The 21,280-nt window shown below is 39.4% G+C and overlaps 1 protein-coding gene across 6 annotated transcripts in view; it reads right to left on the reverse strand.

Annotated features, from left to right (window-relative positions):
* Positions 1 to 21,280, reverse strand: part of ATXN7 (ataxin 7) — a 144,188-nt gene that overhangs the window by 32,598 nt on the left and 90,310 nt on the right. Inside the window, exon 1 of one of the 6 annotated variants that reach the window (XM_053930305.2) lies at positions 4,080 to 4,462. The exons of 4 other annotated variants lie outside the window; for them this stretch is intronic. In XM_053930305.2, the coding sequence (XP_053786280.1) occupies positions 4,080 to 4,146 (67 nt within the window). In that variant the 5' untranslated portion in view covers positions 4,147 to 4,462. Of the gene's footprint in view, positions 1 to 4,079; positions 4,463 to 21,280 lie in introns of those variants that run through there. One more of the 6 variants, XM_053930306.2, reaches the window with a different exon arrangement.

Genomic DNA, 21,280 nt, shown 5'->3' on the forward strand with positions numbered 1-21,280 from the left:
ACCACACATTGATGGTTTTCTCCCTCTCTCTCTCTCTCCCTTCTCCTCTCTAAAATAAATAAAAAAAAAATAAAATCACACCATGGACTATGCATGGACATAAAGCATTTAATAATGTCTTCTCACTACTTTCCCTGTAAAATTTTCCATATATATATATATATCAGGGGTCCCCAACCCCTGGGCTGCAGAGCAGGATGTGAGCCTCGGGTGAGCAAGGGAAGCTTCATCTGTATTTGCAGTCGCTCCCCAGCGCTCACATTACCTCGTGAGCTCCACCCCCTGTCAGATCAGTGGTGGCATTAGATTCTCACAGGAGCACAAACCCTACTGTGAACTGCTCATGCGAGGGACACGCTCCTTATGAATTCCTGGTGGTCTGAGGTGCAGCTGAGGTGGTGCTAGCACTGGGGAGTGGCTGCAAATACAGATTATCATTAGCAGAGAGGTTTGACTGCACAGAGACCATAATAAATCAACTGCTTGAAGACTCATACCAAAACCCTATTAGTGAGTGCAAGTGACAATTAAGCCACATCTGGCGGTAGGCTATAAAGCCATCTCCCCTCACCCAGGTCCATGGAAAAACTGTCTTCCACGAAACCAGTCCCTGGTGCCAAAAAGGTTGGGGACAGCTGCTATATATGTTCTTCCTCTTTTCTAAAAGCACTCTCCATGTCCTGACCAGCAAACGTGGTCCTACTCCACTCCTTGTTGTTTTCACATACTTTTGAAATCCCAAGTCTGCTTTTTCTTCCAGCCAATTTCTTTAGGATCCCCAGGTACCTGATTAGTAATCTCATACTAAAAAGTCAGTCAGTTGGTGGGACTGTTCCTGGAACATTCCAATTTCAAGTAGGGGAATCCAGAGCTGTTCTGTAAAATGTAGTGCCTCAAAGAATAATTAGCCAAAATTGGAGCCTGAGGCAGCCACAGAGTATGCTTAGGTGGGTCACAAACTTCACGGGAAACAGCGAAGAAGAAAAAGTCTTTACTGCAAAGCACTTGGCATCATTTCCACTACAGAGATTTAACTGAAAAGGATGATTTCAACACTGGCTGCTCTAACAAATTAGTCTCCAGCTGCAACTTCTGCCAACTGCATTTCTCCTCCCCCCAACACAGAGGTGTTTTTAAATTAAAGCATAAAGGAAAAGTGCAGAAGAGGGTCATTTACAGCACTTGAGCCACTAGAAACAACTTTTAGCCAAAGGTGTATAATCAAATTATCAAGTTCTTCATGTCAGTGCTTTATGACAGAAATAAAGCCCACTAAAGTGCTCCAGGTCTCTGGACATTTCCACATCTCTGGGCAGGATGCAATGCAGCACCCCATTCACAGAGCCAGCAGCATGAAAGAACAGATCACAAAGGGCAGATTACAAGGGAGAGAGACTCCTGTGGGGGAAGGGATGGGCATGAATGGATTGTAAATAATGTTGCTAAGAAAGGAGCAGAAATATGGCAACCTCAAATAATCCTCTTGCCAGTAATTCTTCCCATGGGGACCGTTCTTTCTGGACTTTGCTTTCAAGTATGTGAGAAATATGAAAAACTTACCGACTATCTGGTACCCCTCCCCTGCCAGCTTAACTTGTAGTTCTCTGCAAACATTTTTGAAATGGCTTTTTAAAAACCCAAACACTATTAAAGAAGATAAAATGAGAGGTTCTCAATGGTGTAACAACTGATCACCTCAGCTGTAAGTATAACATCATTTCTTCACAATCATGGTCACAAGACAGCTTGTTTCAAGGTAAATTGAATGGTCTGAGTAAGTAGTTCATTTCCTTAAGGGGGCCTTTCCTATACTCCTGCAACCCTGTTCAAGGTGCAGACTCTGAACTGAGGGTTATCAGTGGGATCTCAGACACACACAGATGTTTTTAGAGAAAATGCCTTTAGGGAAAAGGCTGCTGCTGCCTTGAGCAAACACAGCCATCTCCATGTGGTTCTGTGATTCACAGAACCATGCCACTTCTGGGATCTTACTGTCGCCATTTCTGTCTACTGGACACCATGAAATGCTGGCTTACATGTCTGCTTTGCTAATAGTCATAAGAACCTCTCTCTGTTGTCTTCAGGAAGCACAGTGACACTCGAGTGATACTGACAGAGTTCAGCAACCAATCACCTGCTGAAAGAAGCACAAGGTCACTGTCTGAGTGACGCACATAGGTCCCAGGGTTTGCTCCTCTGTCTCCCTCCTACCCTACTGTGGACTTGAAATGTTTGTATTCCTCTGATATCAATATGTGAGATGAAAAATTCACAGGTTTCCAGCTACTTTTCAATTTAATCCTTTATCTGCTAGGGGAAAAAAGGCCCCCTATTTGTCATTTTAAGTTCAGCCTCCCAGTTTGTTAGACCATCAACATAGTCTTTACAAAAGTACCTATGTAGTCGTATTTTGGATCTGGGTCACAGTTTTTCCCAAATGAAAGATACAAGGGTAGCATCAAAATGCAAGAGAATTAAGAAAAACAGTATGTCTTTACCACTCCAATCCAATTTTTACAAGGGTAATGGGAGAGAGAGTTAAAGAAAGCCGGTAAAATGTAAATCAGAGTTGTTCTTTTTTGTGGATTATTTATTTTTTATTTTTTAATGAAAACTTCTGTGCAGGAACCCCTCTCAGGGAGCACTAGGTTTTCCCAGCCTCAAATTTGCTGCAAGTCCAAGGTGCAATGGAATGACAGCCCCATCTGCGGCCAACTGCTGCACTGAGGCTGTAAGTGACATTCTTACAGCTATGTCTCACTAGCTTTCTATTCTTTTTGTTTCACTTTATTCTGGATGGGAGGAGTGGTGGTAGAGAAGACTGAGAACAAAATCCTCAAACTCAAAACAGTCCAAAATGCCTCCTTCATTAAGCATCCTTTAAGGGGGTGATTCATTACTTAACAGTGCTGCTGTCTAATGAGTTTAGAGCACGTATTTATTTTTTCTGAGGAGAAACATTATCTGCCTCACCTATAGGTTGTGGCTGTCAACTAATAAAGACCAAAAGCAATATTCAAAAGTGAAACCATAAATGGCAAAACTAAAACTGCCTGACAACAAATAAAGAGTTTTTAGAAAAATCAATTTTAGGAAGTTAACAGCAATTTGATTAAGGGTCTCAGATCTGTTTAAAGTCCTTCAAACTGGTAAGATAAATTTCAACCTCAATTAAAACTTTCCAGTCAAGCTCATTATTGCAGAAGGAATGAAATGCAAATCTAGTGAAAAGTAAAGAACTCATCCATCACCTCACTTCCTGCTTTCAGACAGAGACATGAAATAGTTAAGGTAACTTGGTGAACAACCTCCCAACCCACCCAAGAAGGATCAGTGAGCTTAGCTGTACTGTCTACCTTAATAAAAACTGAAAAAAACATCATCTTTTCTGGCAGTCAGTCAGTAATTATATTTTTATACACTCAATTTAAGTTACTGAATGACTTCCCGGGGCTACTGTTTGTATTTTGAAGTTGTTTTTCCTCTCAACACAGTGTTCTGTTTGAAACTTTGCTGTGGATTTGAAGTATCAGACAAAACAGCTTTCAAACACATTCTTACAGGAAACAGTGTGAACTGCCTGTCATGAAACCTCACCACAAGTGAGATAAAAAACAAACAGTTAAAGAATATGACAATGTTCCTCCATTTTTAGAGAGCAATGTAACCAATGCTCTCTCCCTGTTTTGAGATACAGGAACTGTTGGTGCAAACCTCAGCATTTTGTAGGAGTTAATAGCAAACACAACTCCCATCTGCATTTGAACTTTGGCCAGATCACTCAAATGACATTTCAGAATGGCTCCTGTGGACGGCAGCAGCGGCTAATCCCTTCTGTGGCAATTCCGCACTCCACAGGGCTCACCCTCTCCACCACTTCAGCAGCACAGCGCTTTGAGCCAGCGGGCAGGACAGGACAGGACAAATGCCAGAAGGGAAGAGGCCTGTATAAACTCTTCCCGCTTGCTCTGCTTGGTTCTATGTAATGTTAGCAAAGACCTAACTCACTGTCTGCAGGCTCATCCAGAACTGGGATCTGAGCCAAGCCCAGCCTCTGAAAACTGCCTTAGAAAACTTACCCAGTGGAGCTTTCAGCCCTGGTGCAGAGAAAGGGCTGCTCTGGAGAAGCTTCTTGTTACCTTCCATTCACATAATCTGGCTGTGCTTAATTGCACACTTGCTACTGAAGGCTTCCATCATGATTTGGGTCTGCCCACCAAGTAGAAATATGCTCCATGTTTGGTCTTATGTAACATTTGCTACTACTGTAAAAAGCACTTGAATTACAAAGGTCCTGGCAGATCAACAGAAAACAAGGGGTGGAGTCTAATTTCATCTAATATGGTCATAGAAGGAAGGGGTCCTGGTTGGTGTAAATTAATCCTTCTATTTGAAAGGCAACTTGCCAAAACTGAGGAAGATGAAATTTATAAATTTAACCTGCTAAAATGAATTATTCACACTCTGATTTTCTGAATACCTTTAAACAAACACTGTTACTACCAGATACATTAGAAAATCCACACGATTCATTATACACTCTACATTTTAAGCCTCGATAGAGTGAGAAGTTTTAAAGTTATACTTTTCTATAAACATCGGCGAGGCTTCCTCCACATTTTATTTCCTCATGAACTGTACTTTAAAAAAATAAGTTTGTCACATCTAAGCACACCTTTCTTCCTAAATATAGTCATAAAAATCTGAACCCATTTTCTGTGCATATTTGTAAAATGTATCTAATTTCAGAAGAATATGCACCTGATTGTCCAGAGTCTCAATCACTCAATGACTGACAAAAGCTGACTACCTTTTATATTCATAATCCAAAAACATCTCTAAGTGGCTCTTTGTAAACAATGTCTTCATGGTTTAGCTGTTTCCCTCTCTCAGCCATATTACACTCCCCACATCAATACTTCCCCCCTTGTCAATCACTAAATCTTACTGTAAAACAGACATGGAAAAAAGAAAGCCAACAGATCTAAGTTTCATGATAGTAAAGGCTGCATACAAAAACAAGACTCAGATGTCTTATAGTTCAGAATGAATGCTTTTAAATGTCAAAAGGGTGTGTGTCCTGTGGTGGCGGGGGTGGGGGAGTGCACGTGAATTTGTTTAGAGAATCCCATTACCCCATGCAGAGTGTCTAGCAACAAGTCACGAATTATACGTGTGGAAAAAATTCAGCCAGGAAGGGGTGGGAAAGAGTTGTGAGACATAGGAAACAGCTTCTATTAAACCAGATAAAAATTCGAAATTGACTCTGAAACAAAAGAATAGCAGCCACACTACTTTATTTTCACAGCAAGCATTCAGATCCTAACCATTACAGCAATATTAAGATCCAGAGGATTTTCTGAAACATACTTTTTTTTTTTTTTACAGATTTCTTACAGTCACATTCAATCAAACAAACAAAACTACGGTGGTCCTTAAAAGACAACAGACAGACACAAGAAAAGAGCCATCAATGAGCCTTAAAAGGACAGGATGAGCAAATTTCTCAAGTTAATTAGCAAAAAATACAAATTTTAGGTTAATTCACTGAAGGTTTTCTTAAGCTAGTAGGAAAAAAAAAATCCACCGCTGTACTACTTACTACCTGATTGCATCAGGTCTCAGTACTACTCACTGCACCCACCCGCCTCTCCGGCAGGCAGCACTTGATGACATCAAATGCAGAACAGAAGTGAGATGAGAGGATGCTCCTCAGTTCCACACCACTGTACCCACCAGGCCTGACAGTGGCCTCCTTACCAGTTCCCCAGCACTGATGCTTGCCTTTCTAATGTCCCCTTTTGTAGAGGGTGACAGTGCAATGGGGAAAACAATCATCATGAGAACCAACCAATCCATGACAGTTCTGGGAACGAAGTCTCTGTAACTCTGACAAAAACCAGGGTAAATTTCAGGAAATGTTTTTAAATGCTACAAACACATCTATATTTAATTTCATATATAACCAAAAGAGAAACAAATTTATTTCTAAGACCTACATCAAAAAAAGTGATGAATGATAGTGTACTCTAGGAAATTATAATTTTGTACAATATATAAAAATATACAAAAACTAGGCATAAAGCTCAAATTAATCTTTTAAACACACATACATCTCTCTCAATGCTCTGGGTAAAATGTTTAAGCAAATACAGCTCTGTTCTGCTTAAAAAGCAATGTTATTATTTTCTTCAAACCATTTCCAGTATTCTATAAGCAGAGTTTCTACTGACATTTAATCCTCCAATGATGGCTAATGTTAAGTGTTGAGGTCTGGGGACATGGTCACATTTCTTTTTTTTTTAAACACTTTTTTTATTGTTGTTTAAGTACAGTTTTCTGCCTTTCCCCCCAAACCCTCCCCATTTTAAAAACATTTTTTACATTTCTTATGAGAGAATAAACAGACTATAGACTAAAAAAAGACTATAGACTAAAATAACATCTAAACCACAGGTGGCAAACACAAGGCCCATGGGCCAAATCCAGCCCTCCACCTTGTTTTATCCGGCTGGCATCTTGTTTCTACCTGGCGGCAGCACCGAGCTCCTTGCCCCTAGTTAAGGAGTAGTTACGTTTATACAGTCCAAAAATTACATTCAGCCCATTGAAGGCAACCTCGAGGCTGATGTGGCCCCTGGTGAAAAGGAGTTTGACACCCCTGATTTAAATAGAGTAACATCTATGTCTTATAGTCCAAAAATTATAGGTAATGGCTATGGTGTGACTGGTGTGCATTCTGATCAGCTTTATTCTGGTTGCACAAAGGGAGTCCTGAACTGACACAGATTCTTCTTTGAATTAACCTGCTTGCAACAAATGGCAGACCTGCTGCTGCAACTAGGATGGCCCAGGGCTCAGGGGCAGCCAGCCTGCAGTCTCAGCACTTTCAGCTGTGTAGCCTTGGACAGCAGATTTCTGTTCCTCTTGGCCTGTGTCCTCCCCTGAGAAGTGCTAAGACTGCCTCGCCCTATAGGGCTGTGTAAGGAGTAAGGGAGGTAAACACATGGAATGCAGTGCCTAGTCCATCCTAAATGCTTAGAAACAAGGAAACTGGATGGTAGACATCACATTAAGAAATGAAGAGTAAGAGAAAAGACAGTGAGTGATTTTGATCAGAGAAATTAGTGAAGTCCCCCCAAAATCTTGGGGCTTCCTAAATCAAACCCGTGAGAAGCCAGCAGAGGTGTCACTTGGTGTTCTGCAGGGCAACAAGCAGTTGGGAAATACTGTGTTCCTGTCACTGGCAGTAGCCAGTTCTCCAGTTTACAGGAGCACAACCCATCTCCACTAACTCCACTGTCTCAGCAGGCCCGGTGACTTATAATTGGCCTTAATTGGCACTTACAGGAGCTTTAACATTCCTCACCTGCTGCCAAGGAGCACTTGAAAGAGGAAGAAAGTATTTTCAAACTTAGAAATACCAAGCAATTCATTCAGCTGTGGGCCTGGAAGCCTACTGCCCAGAATCAGATTAGCTTCACCAAGAAATGTTGCTATATTATTATCCATTGCTCATTAGGTCCTCACCCCAGATTAGGAGAGATGGGACAAGAAGTGGAAATGGGGATAACTCATCTTGGGGGCTAAGAGCACATAGCAGCCTTCCTCTGGCTGTCATCATCTGACCTTTTGGTGGATGGCTCCTTCAGGGTTCAGCCACATTTCATGTATGTGTTCCCTTTCAACTGGTCCAATTGTTCAAAGGCAGGCAAATAAAGTATAACCTCATGGCCTGATTTATACAGGCCATAATATATCATCATCATTATCATCATCATCATCGTTATCATCTCAACCTAGTCATCATTTGATATACAAGGCAAACACTGTTAAAAGGTGACCAGTTACATCAAATGCAAGGAGGATAATGAGATCCAAAATAAAACTGACAATAGTTTTTCACCAGCCCTTCAATTATCTCACCAAAAACTATTATCCTTTAGGAGATTACACGTGTTATGGAGAGAAATAACAGCGTAACAGAATTAGATTTTCTCTGTGAAGGTAAATTCCCTACAGAATGATGGAAATTTTCCACAGATGCTAGGAAACATGCCTATAATTGTTTAAATGAGTATTTTTTAAAACCACCACTCATTTTGAAAGATCTTTTTGCCTCATGTCATTAATATTACTCAAACTCAGAAGATACATGCTACTCTGGTAGTAAAAAGTTTTCACTTGTTAGAGAAAATTACTTCAAAGTCAGATTACAATTAATCATGTTTGTGGGTGTGCTCCTGTTTGTAAAATGATGCAAGAGGCTTTAGAAAAAGAAATGGAAGCTCAGAAAAATAAATAAAGCAACCTATTCTTGGTGGTGATACTCTCATACATGGCTAGTAGAGATATAAAGTATTATGGACTTTAGGGAAACAATCTAGTAGCAGCCATTAACAATGCAAGTAAGTATCCTTTCTGATCCAGGAATCCCTTTTTGAGATTACTGCATAGAAACAAAACCACCAGAGTTAAGGACACATAGTGGGGTAGAGCTGCTTGGTTCACAGAGGCAAAAAACAGGAGACACAGTTAACCTCCACATAGAGCCAGGCTGAGGAAGCTCCTGTACAGTACAACCACACCTTACAGTAAGTTAACATTAAACAGAGGGAATTAGTGTTATCCTGGGATGTGAATGAGTTTCAAATGTGCTACTATTGAGTAGAAAAGAAGCAGAAGCATGCATAACAGGATCCATATTTTTGGTACAACTATTATCCAAAGCCCCTGCTAATAAAACATGGGATTATATGTTCCTATATAGAGTTATAAGCATAAGAAAAAATATAGAATGATATCTACTAATTGTGTACAAGAATGTACCACATTACATAGATGGCTTAGAGTAAAATGGACTGTTACAGTTGGAGAAGGTGGGGAGGCAGAATGAACCAATGAAGTAAGAAATAAGGAGGCTTAACTGAAAATAGCATGGTTGAAATTAGTCCACTTGTGTATCTATGTAAAAATATTTGCTGGGTATATGTATTTCATATATTCATGTGCCAATCAAAAAACCCATAGAGAAACTGATTTAACAAGTTTTTGTTATAAAAAATGCACTGTATCCCTGGCTGGTGTAGCTCAGTGGATTGAGAGCGGGCCTGAGAACCAAAGGGTTGCCGGTTTGATTCCCAGTCAGGGCACATGCCTGGGTTGCCCAGTACAGGGTGCACAAGAGGCAACTACACACTGATGTTTCTCTCTCTCTTTCTCCTTCCCTTCCCCTCTCTCTAAAAATAAATAAATTCATACAAATGCACTGCGGCCCTGGCTGGGTAGTTCAGTTGAGTGTCATCTGATATGCCAAGGTTGTGAGTTTGATCCCTGGTCAGGGCACATACAAGAAGCAATCAATGAATGCATAAATAAGTGGAACAACAAATCAATGTCTCTTTCTCTCTCCCTTTCTATAAAATCAATACATTTTAAAAAATGCACTGTGAAGGGAGCTGAAAAAATTTAAAAGTATGAAATTCTGGTATTACACTGAACAAGTTAATCCTGTTGAAGACACTCATTTCATTTGTTTGGCTAAGCAAACTGAGATTCAATTAGCACAACTGAGCACAGTAATAGCCACACTGGTGAAACATCTTAACTTTCAAAAGCTCACTACAAATCTAGTATTAGGAATTCTAACTTCTAAAAATATCAAGCATAAGAAACAATGAAATAATTTTCTTTCTAAAGTTTACTTTTGATACTAGGAAACTGCCAATCAAGAACTCTATCATGTGTGGGGTGGTTTACTGTTATATTGGGTTGGCCAAAAAGTCTGTTTGGTTTTTTCCATAAAATAAAAGACATTTTTCACTTTCACCAGTAACTTTATTGATCTGAATATTATTGATTTGGATATTCCCGCTATTGGCTTCTAGTGGGTAGAGGCCAGGGGTGCTGCTAAACATCTTCCAATGCATAAGACAGCCCCACAGCAAAGAATTATTTCACCAGAATGTCAATAGTACCAAGAAATTTCGCAAACCGCTTTTGAAACATTCAGTCACAGCACCTTCTCCATATACTGTAGAAATCTTTTTGCATTTCAGTTGTGTTTTTACCTTTCTTGAAATAATAAAGCATAATATTCCAAAAATGGTGCATTTTTTCTTTCATCTTCAATATTAAAATGGCTGCACAAAAATTCACCAATACTGATGTTTTTTGGGGGGAAATGCATGCTGTTACAATACAATCTAACAAAATTGTCTTGAATGAAGTTAAAGAGAACTAAGCACTACTAGAGGCACTGTATGGAAAAAACTAAATAAACTTTTTGGCCAACCCAATATTTTAACTTATTTTAAAGTATGACAATTACCATCCTTGATCTCTCTCTCTCTCTCTCTCTGTCTCTCTCTCTCTCTCTTTTAACTTTCAGACACATAAGAGGAAAGGGTATACAGTTTCTCTGAAGTTCAATTTGAGAACTGTTGTTTTAAAAAACAAAATGTAGAAGTAAACCTAAAATTGGGATTTTTATACAATCTGGAACAGGAAGGAAATAGCTAAATTTAGCCACTACCCCCTTATCCCAAACCAGTATTTTTAGTGGGCCTGAACTAGAACGTGCATGAGAGGAATTATCCCAGCCAGGTAGTTGGTACTACAGCAAAAGGAAGTGATAAAAACTCCCTCATCTGGTTCTATGTAAGATCACAGCTTAACAGGGTTGAAAGAGCAGGTGTGTATGTATCTTACCAGTCAACATACAAATTAGTCTTGTGAAATGATTGTCAGGAAAAACATCTTTTAGCAACTATAACCAAAATATGGGTTTATATCCTAAAATGTCCCCCTTAAAATCCAAAGCACAGCCATCCTAATGATTTCTATACGTAGCTGGCAAGTCAATAGCAGCACCAGTGAATATTGACAATTTAATTATTGATGATGCTGGAAACTCACATTTTCACTGCTTCATCCTGGTGACACAAATCACAAGTTACAGTAGTTCATTAAATCATAGTCATCCTAATCATAGTCATCCTATGACTGGCCTCCATGTGGAGAATCAATACGCTGAAGTACTGACAGAAATTCCCAAAGGAAAATGGTCTTTAAAACACTGTGTGCAATAATGCAACACTGAAAATCTAAATCAATAGGGGACTAGTTAATTTAAATACATTAATAAAGTGGAGTAATAGGCAGCCTTCAAAAAAGAAGTAGAGTAATACATTAACATGGAAAAGTAAGGTGGATTATTGTTTAAAAGGTATATTTATAATAAATCTAATTTTGCATGTGTGTGTGGAACAAAAAGTAGGCAGCCAAATACTGCTTTGCCCACGTTTAGAAAGCTTCCAAGAGTACATGCCAAACTATACCCCTAAAAAGAAAGAAAGGTGGAGAAGCTTTATATTCATTCTGATTGCATATTTATCCTCTTGTTGTTGGTTAATTTTTTTACAATGTATATCACTATTGTTAATAATAATAAAATAAAAATACATGTGTTTTTGGCTTTTTAGTTAGTAAGTCTTTGTTACCCAAATGAAAGCATAAGAAGTTCCAGATAAGTGTGCACATTCTCTTTTGTTTTCTGGCTTATACTGTTTTACTACAAAAAAACCAAAAACCAAAAAAAATCCTGAAATGAATAAATGAACCCAAAGTTCAGCATTGCTGTAGTAATTATTTTCTACCTCTACAATCTTTAGAAAATGTCTACAGGCTAAATAATACATCAAGGCTTCATTCAGTATACCTCAATAAAAAAAACAACCACCACCCACATACAAATTGAAAGAACAAACACATGATCCACAAGCTAAATAAATTCATCCAGTTGCTTGAGCCAATACCCTACGAGTCATTCCTCTTCTTTTCTTCTCCCATATTACTTACCCCCAGTCCAGCAGCAGGCCCTGGCTTTCTATTTCCCTGCAAATTCCTATTCCAGCCACATCTCTCAGCCTCTACTGCTACAATCTTAATCAAGCTTTCTCTCCTGATTCAGTTGTCACCTAGACTAGTGCAGTACAACCCTCCAACTGGTCTCCCTGTTTATAATCTTGTTCCCTGTGTTCCACAGACCAACCTGAATCAGATCAAAATGCTTCCTTGCTCAAAGCCCTCCGGTGATTTTCTCCTTGCCTGCGTGATCCAATCCTGATTCCTTTAGTGGCTCGCAGAGCCCAAAATGCTCTGGCCCCAGACCCTCTTTCTCCAACCTCTACCTGGACCCCTCTCCTCCTTGTACACTGCTTTCCCACCTCCTCACTGGCCTTTCTGTCAAATGCATTTCCACCTCAGGATCTTTGTACTCTTCTCTGTGTGGAACACTGGTCCTCCAGATACTCAAATGGCTGGCTCTTTTTCATCACTGGGCTTAAATATCAACTTCTCAGAGCACCTTTCTTTGACTAGTCTTATCTAAAACGTCTTGCCCCAGACATTCTTTTTCATATTATTCCTAGCATTTATCACTACTTGAAATAATTTTATTTTACATGATTTTGTCTTTCTCGCTCCACCCTCCCTAAACAGAATATAAGCTATATGAAATCAAAGACACTGCTTTTGTAGTCCAGTGGAGAGCAATGCCTATAATAGACAGCAGGTAACAATAAATACTTGTTAAATACATGAATAGTATCATTGTCAGTTTATTTTTCAAAAAATTCTCAGACACAGACATTGATAAAGACACAGATTTCAGTATGAGAAAAAATCAATACATTTAACTAAAAATGAAATTGTTGCTCTTACAAATGGCAAAAATAACATTATTAAAAATGCCTGCTTATTACATAACAGAAAAAAAGATAAAATTATATCAGCACCATTTGACTTATGCCAAAGAAAAACTGAATTCACTGCATTTATTTTACATCATGCTATTTAGTGACAAGAAGCTTAGGTCAAATGGTCAAGTGGGAATTTCCTTTGAGAGTTAAACTAATGTCCACCTTGATGTGGTTCATGTTTTGATGCGCCTCTTCTGGTTAGCTCCCTTCCCTGGCTCAGCCCCTGAGTGCTAGAGAAAAAGGCCTGGCATATGTCTCTGAAGCAAAAGAGCCAAGTATATTTTTGGCTTTGCAACAAATTTCAATTTTTATACTGACTTCAGAAATAAATATGCCAACCAATTCTCTAAAGAAGCTACAAAATGTCATGAGGCTGGAACAAAAGAGACGTTTGGCTTTGGCTAGCTACTGTGATTTAGCGTTGAATAGAGTGGGAAAACAGTCTGAAGAGAAATCCAAGGACTGTGCTAAATCAAATATCTATCTACTATCATTACATCTTTGAATTTCTAAATGTCCTCGCTGAGGTAATGGGTTTACAATGCTGACCCAGGTACTCCAAGCAAAATTAAAATTCTGCCTGAGCTAGAAAATGTCACTAATGATAGTTTTGTGTCAGGTGAAATTCATTATATCTTCTCTGGATTTTCTTTTAACTCTATACATCCTTATGATATGCAAGAGCAATAGAAATAAGTAGTTAGAAAACCAGGTCTGGTACATTTTATCTGTGTGAATGAAATTTAATTTAGGAGTTTGATCTGTAAACTGGGAATAAAACTATCCATTTAGTGGGTCTCTAAGAACAGGAAATGAGATAATACATGCAAATGCTTTGTAAATCTTCAAATGCTACTAAAAATCATCATTAGTCTGGGGACTTTTAAATGAATGCCAATACTAAAAAGATTAACTATCACTGATGTTTCAAAGTAGAAAGTATCTAGATTATAAAAGTTTAGTGGCCAAATTTAGCTAGCACACTGGAGAGAAAAGAGAATTTGTCTTTATTTCCAAAGTTACTTAATATCCAAATAAAATAACTCATTAAAAAATACCTGACGCTGTTACTCCACGTCTAAGTCAATCAAATGACAAAAAAGGGAGGGAGTTATTTATTAAACAGTGAAACTTCTGCTTTGTGATGTAGATTAATTACAGGATGGCAGTCACTGGACACAAATATGTGAAGTGTCAACAATGGCCACCTGTGTTTTTGCCAGAATCAACCCACTGGATCTCAGAGTAAGATTCATTTTGTTCTTATATTAATGTTCTTTGAAACCAATTAATTAGCTTTAAAAAGTATGAATAATTTCTATTTACTCATCCTCTGATAGAAAGGACATTTAAAATAACAAAATTTATGCAAGTGAAGAAAGCTCTAAGATCACAGCAGTATTTCAGAACATTATGGAAAAGCCACATTTATGACATCCCTCTCTGTGAACAGAGGTCTGAGAGAGGGGGAGATGTTTTACACTGAGGCCAGACTCACAAGCCACTGACAGCATCTGGTAGAGGCTCACTACATAAAATCAACTGATAATAGCAAGGGGTGTTTATTTGGATTCCTTTTGCAGATCAACATGAGATTTGAGAATTCTGCTTTCCAGGTATGGCATTTGCTAGGGCTAGGGTTGACCTCAGTAGATAGCTCCTTAAATGTAAGAGGAAACCAAATCCAATAGCTTGAGCTGGTGTTCCCCAAAACATGGGAGTAGCTATCACTCCCCAACATTAATTACATTAAATTGCAAGTGAAAACTTAATCCCTTTCCAAATCTCTTTCAATTCTTTTGATAACTTCATACTACCATGTGCATAACACTTGCCTACATCCTGCTATCTCCCAAAGGCAGCAAGCCTAGGGCTCAGAGCTGGCACTGGCAAGAGCATCAGAGAATTTAATCATCTTTTTACTGTATTTATTTTTATACTTAACATCCAGGGCAAACAACATTAATTTTCTCATTGATGATTCTAGTAAGGTTTTTTGTGCTTTTTTTGTTGTTGTTTTCTTTTTTGGTAAAAGATTTATTTAAATACAAACAATTTGATTTAAAGAAAAAAATTAAGTAGGATTAAGTAAGCAAATCATAAAGATGAAACCCAATTGATTAAATCTGGAAAAAGGTGACGGAGGCACATGTGACTATGGAGGCCTTGCTCTGGGATTCAGAGCTGAGCCAAAAGGGTAAAGCCTAAAAGTGGGTCAGCCTAACTATTCTGAGGCAAAATACCTCAACGGCTGATATTCCAGTTGTGTTTCAATTGATTACAGAGATTCTAAATATGGAACCTGTCTGAGCTGAATTAACATCACTCATTTATTTCACCTAGGTAAAGATCACCCTATGTCTGCATAAGATATGATGAGAGATTAAGGTGTTCTTCATAAGCAAACTCAGAGAAGCAGTGGAGCACAGAGCACTATAAAGTTATCAGAAACACCTGGGATGCTCTTTCAACCCCAGAAGCACCCACAAGTCCTTTGCTAGTACTACCCATTCAGAGCCATAGTAAATGTATCTGAATAGGACTACAAATTTTATGCTATTCAGCAGCCAGTTTAGGACCAACACATTTATTACTAACTGATCAACTAAGATTCCCAACTTAGTAAATGACTTCAAACAAACAAACAAAAAAGGTGTTTCTGGTCCTAGGAAATTCACCATCTCAGTCCTCCTCCATACTAAAAGTTTTACAGACAATTAATGTAACATTTCCAGCACATAATATAAACAGTTAAAAATCAATTTAATAGAACAGTGCCTCCTTTTATGCCATCCTTGATAGACTCAACAAATCTCTGAATGCCGACCTGTCAGTCACTATCCCAGGCACTGGGAACACAATGCAGTGGGGGATCTAACTGTGAGCACAGGGCACTCCGGCAAGCCTGTGGTCTTCAATCAGCCTTGGGAGAAGTTTAGAATGCAGATTCCTGAGCCCTATCCTTGGACATTCCCAGCTAGCTGGTAAATTCAGAAGGGCCTTAGGAAGTGGCCCACTTAAAAAGCTCCCTTTTGGTCAGATGCACAGCAGGTTTGGGATCCATCAATTCAGATTACTGTATTTGCACTTTTTTTCATTTCATTTTCTTTTTTTATTGATTATGCTATTACAGTTGTCCCATTTTTTTCCTCTCCTTCATTGCCCTCTGCCCTGCATCCCCCCTCCCTCCAGCATCCCCCTACCTTAGTTTGTCAATGGGTCTTACATATAAATTCTTAGGCTTCTCCATTTCCTATACTATTCTTAACCTCTCCCTGTTTATTTTGTACCTACCATTTATGCTTCTTATTTCCTGTACCTTTTCCTCCATTCTCCCCCCACTCCCTCCCCTCCATGTGACCTCCATTTCTGTAATTCTGTTCCTGTTCTAATTGTTTGCTTAGTTTGCTGTTTTTTTATAGGTTCAGTTGCTGATAGTTGTGAGTTCGTTGTCATTCTACTGTTCATAGTTTTGATCTTCTTTTTCTTAGATAAGTCCTTTAACATTTCATATAATAGGGGCTGGGTGATGATGAACTCCTTTAACTTGACCTTATCTGGGAAGCACTTTATTTGCCCTTCTATTCTAAGTGATAGGTTTGATGGATAGAGTAATCTTGGATGTAGGTCCTTGCCTGTCATGACTTCAAATACTTCTTTCCAGCCCCTTCTTGTTATAAGGTTTCTTTTGAGAAATCGGCTGAAAGTCTTTAGGCACTCTTTTGTAAGTAACTCTCCTTTTCTCTTGCTGCTTTTAAGATTCTGTTTCTTTCTTTTTTTCCTTTCTTTTTCTTTTTTATTTATTTATTTTTAGAGATAGGGGAAGGGAGGAAGAGAGAAAGGCAGAGAATCATCAATGTGTAGTTGCCTCTCACACACCACCTACTAGGGACCAGGCCGCTGCCCAGGCATGTGTTCTGACTGGGAATTTTACTGGTGATTCATTCATTTGCAGGCTTGGCACTCTTATCCACTGAGCCACACTAGCCTGGCTCTCCTTATCTTCAATCTCAGTAATTTAATTATGATGTGTCTTGGTGTGTTTCTCCTTTGATCCAAATTCTTTGGGACTCTGAGCTTCCTGGACTTGCATGTCTAGTTCCTTTGTCAGACTGGGTAAGTTTTTCTTCATTATTTTCTTAAATAAGTCTTCAACTTCTTGCTCTTCCTCTTCTCTTTCTGGTACCCTTATGATTTGGATGTTGGAATGTTTAAAGTTGTCCCAGAGGTTCCTAACCCTCTCATTTTTTTTGGATTCTTGTTTGTTCATTCTAGTCCGTTTGAATGTTTATTTCTTCTTTTTGTTCCAAACTGTAGATTTGAGTCACGGTTTCCTTCCCTTCACTGTTGGTTCCCTGTGTATTTTCCTTTATTTCATTGTGTAGCCTTCATTTCGTCCTTCATTTTGTGATTGAGCTCAATCAATTCTGTGAGCGTCCTGATTACCAGTGTTCTGAACTCTGCATCTGGTAGGTTTGCTATCTCTTCTTTGTTTTTAGTTCTTTTTCTGGAGTTTTGCTTTGTTCTGTCATTTGGGCCATATTTCTTTGTCTTGGCACACCTGTTATGTTGTAAGGGGTGGAGACTTAGGTATTCCCAGGGCAACCCAGGTTGCTGCCTTTCCACTCTATGTAGGGAAGGGGTCCAAGAGGGAACAATGCCACTTGCTTGGTTCTTGTCCTGCTTTTACTCACTTCCCTTGCTTCCACCAGCTGATTGTGCCCTTTTAGGTGGTGATTCCCTGGTAGGTGGACTTTTGTATGTTGTTGGACCCTTTGGGCCCCTCCAACAGACTCTCCTGTGAGACTAGGAGTTTCTCTCACTGCCTCAACCCCCACAGGTTTTTACAGCTGGAGGTTTTGAGGCTTTAGTTTCCCATACTGGAACCCTGGGTTACTCAGTCTGTTTCTCTCTCCACAGTTGTTCCTCCTAGCTTATCTGCACATGAATGTAGGATATCCTGGTCCATCAGCCACCATCTCACCTGCCAGGTCTGCCAGCTGCTGCCTTGTTGCATGTCCTCACCGTCCCCAAGTTCCCATATCCACCCCTCCTACCAGTCAGGATGAATGTTTCTTCTTTACCTCTTTGGTTGTAGGACTTCCACAGATTTTGATTTTCTGGCAGTTCCGGTTGTTTTTTGTTTTTGAATTGGTCGTTATCCTTCTTTTGGATGGGTGAAGAAGCGAAGTATATCTACCTATGCCTCCATCTTGGCTGGAAGCCAGATTACTGTATTTTTAAATCTGCAATTAGCAGTAAGTAACATCTTGTTCTTAAGAAATACTGAGTAACTTTAAGAGAAATATAAAGCATGCTGGACTACTTCAAGACATTAGAACATCAGGAAAGCATGGTATAACTATGCAGTTTCCAAAAAAGAAAGCAATCTACACTATGAAAGCAATCAGATTGCGTGAAACTGGAAATGCCAAAATGACGCTATGTCACTACCATCATTGCTCACATGGAAATCCTGGTTAATTGTTAATTTCCAAAATGGCAGCTCGGCTAGTAAAAAGTTTACAGCCTCTTGCTCTGGTTAATAAGCTGCTCACCAATTCAGAGTATTACCACCAACACAAACTGGTTCACTAGCCTCGTGGCCTTGGTAGCTTCCTTCGGTGTGCTGGTGGTAGTGGTTTTAAAGGAACTGCCTGTTGGATTTTGTAGCAACTGTACGTTTCTTCATAAAAGTCACGGATAAATATTAGCAACACATGAATTCAGAGGAAACTTCCCACACATTCTGACCAATTTCATCAAAGATTAGAAAGTAAAGTAGGTTCTTCTTAATACAGTAAAAACATACTGCTGGGAAAGATTTTGAATTTGAAAACCTTTTCTTGGTGTTAACTTTGGAGAGCAAATGAGTAAGAGTGAAATTACAACAAAAAACAAATGTATCCCCAAACTACTTTTTTACTGGGAACTCCTGTCCCAAAAGACAGAATAGACCCACTGGCAGCCTTGGGAATGGTTCTTGGTTCTGGGGAGCATGCCCACCTCTCCGTCCCTCCAGGTGAGTAGGGTGTCACTCTCAAACCACTCCAGAGACACCAATGGTGCCTCGCTCTACTTCACACCTAGCTATCTTTAAACCTCCTCTTCATCCCATCAGCCCTTTCCTTGGCTTCTGCCTCAAGGATGGAACTCCTACATTTCCCAGCTGAATCCTGCACTTGGCCATATCTTTCTACCAAGGACTCTCCTCTCTCACACAATATTAATATTTCCCTTGCCACTAGAGGGACTAAAGTGCCCCATCCAGTGCCTTCATCAGTCACATTTCCTAAGTAGCCACAGAAGGCATTTGAGTATGTGAATCTCGAATTCACACCTTCTCATTTACATATTTGAAGTTACCACAATTCCTTTGTCATTCGGCAAGTATCTTATTAGAAGACACTGTGCTGTGAATACCAGTTACTGGTAGAGAAAAAGAGTAGAAAAAGGATTTTAAGATGCCCCTTCCCAATCCCTACTATACACTGATGTTCTAAGAGAGACAGAGGAAGATAAAGAAAATCATCTCTATAAAAAGTGCTTTAATAAAAAGATACTCAGCATCACTAGCCATCAGAGAGATGCAAATTAAAACCACAATGAGGTACCATCTCACACCAGTCACAGTGGCCAACATAAACAAATCAACAAACAAATGTTGGAGAAGATGCGGAGAAAAGGGAACCCTAGTACTTTGTTGGTGGGAATGCAGACTGGTGCAGCCACTGTGGAAAACAGTATGGAATTTCCTCAGAAAACTAAAAATGGAACTGCCCTTTGACCCAGCAATTCCACTGCTGGGATTATACCCTAAGAACCCTGAAACACCAATCCAAAAGAACCTGTGCACCCCAATGTTCATAGCAGCACAATTTACAATAGCCAAGTACTAGAAGCAACCTAAGTGCCCATCAGCAAATGAGTGGATCCAAAAACTACGGTACATTTACACAATGGAATTCTACGCAGCAGAGAGAAAGAAGGAGCTTCTATCCTTTACAACAGCATGGATGGAACTGGAGAGCATTATGCTAAGTGAAATAATCCAGGCGGCGAGGGATAAATACCATATGATCTCACCTTTAATTGGAACATAATCAACAAAAGAAAAAAGCAAACAAAATATAACCAGAGACATCAAAGTTAAGAACAATCTAACAATAGACAGGAGGGAGTGGGGAGGGGATAGTGGGGAGAGGGTTTACAGGAACTACTATAAAGGACACATGGACAAAATCAAGGGGGAGGGTGGAGGCAGGGGAGTGAGGTGGGTTTGGATGGGGTGGGGTGGAGGGATGGGAAGAAAATGCAGACAACTGTAATTGAGTAACAATAAAATTTTTTTAAAAAAGTGCTTTAATAGCTGTGTGAAGTGTCTCTGGAAGATAAGACTAAGAAGTCCCCTTTTTGCCTTAAGGAAGTCCTGGAAGAGGCTACATGTTTAAGCAAGCCTTGACCTAAGGTGCAGTTTTCACCCCTTCTTTCCCCCTCACTCCTAGTACACTCTGCCCATCAATCCCCAAGGACCACTAAGTCACATCCCTTTGGGGCTAAAAATCCTGTAACAGGTCGAACTGACACATCAAGGCCAGAGGTGTCTGATGAGCACTGAAGCTCTCTGAGCTAGTCCAAGCCTGCCTTTGCATACAACTCTTGCACACATGGGTACATCAGCTCCTGCCAATGAAGACTCATACAGTACATTCCAGAGAGCCTGGAATTTTCTGCTTCTGCACTTAGTCATGTCACCCCAGTTGCCAACCAGTGGCCACCACATATGGCTATTCAGTGCACAAACCATGTGACTTTATGTGGCAGCCCTGTCTATCCTCATCAACATACTTCCATTTTAGGGAAATATAGGTGATTTTATAAAAGTATTTTCTGCATTTTCCACAATGCACAGGTATTATGTATCTAAAAATTGAGGGAAAACTGCACAGGGGAAAAAGAATTCATTCTACTCTTTGGAATAGTCTATTGTGAAAATGATTAAGAAGCCTTCTCTGAATTACTCAACAAGAAGTATCTGTTCTCTTCTTTATTCTTAAGCCCTTGGACTGTTTTATTACTCCAGACACATACTTTCCTATATCCACATACAACTGTACCTTCACCTCTCTCTCATACCTATTATGTGTTAGGCACTGTATGAGGAGCTTTATCCATGTTGTTTCAATTAATACTCACCAGGAACCTATGAGGTTACTATTACCATTCCCACATTATAACAAAGGAAACCAAGGTTGGAAAACTTGCTCAAAGCAAAGAACTAACCTATGGTTCTTGCCAGTTTAAATTTAAATACAGTCTAATCTAGCTTCAAAATCCTAACTCTAAAATACTTGGCAATTGACAGTATCTTATTAACCTTTGTATTCTCTCAACCTGCCCCAGGGCCTCATCCAGAAGCAGAAACTCAAAGAACCTTCTTATGATTACATAAAAGATTTATCCCTTGGGAAAAAGTGGTGGGATGTTGATTACGGTATGACTCTTAAAACAACTGCTGT

This window comes from Desmodus rotundus, chromosome 8 (assembly GCF_022682495.2).
Source record: "Desmodus rotundus isolate HL8 chromosome 8, HLdesRot8A.1, whole genome shotgun sequence".
Classification (NCBI taxonomy): Eukaryota; Metazoa; Chordata; class Mammalia; order Chiroptera; family Phyllostomidae; genus Desmodus; species Desmodus rotundus.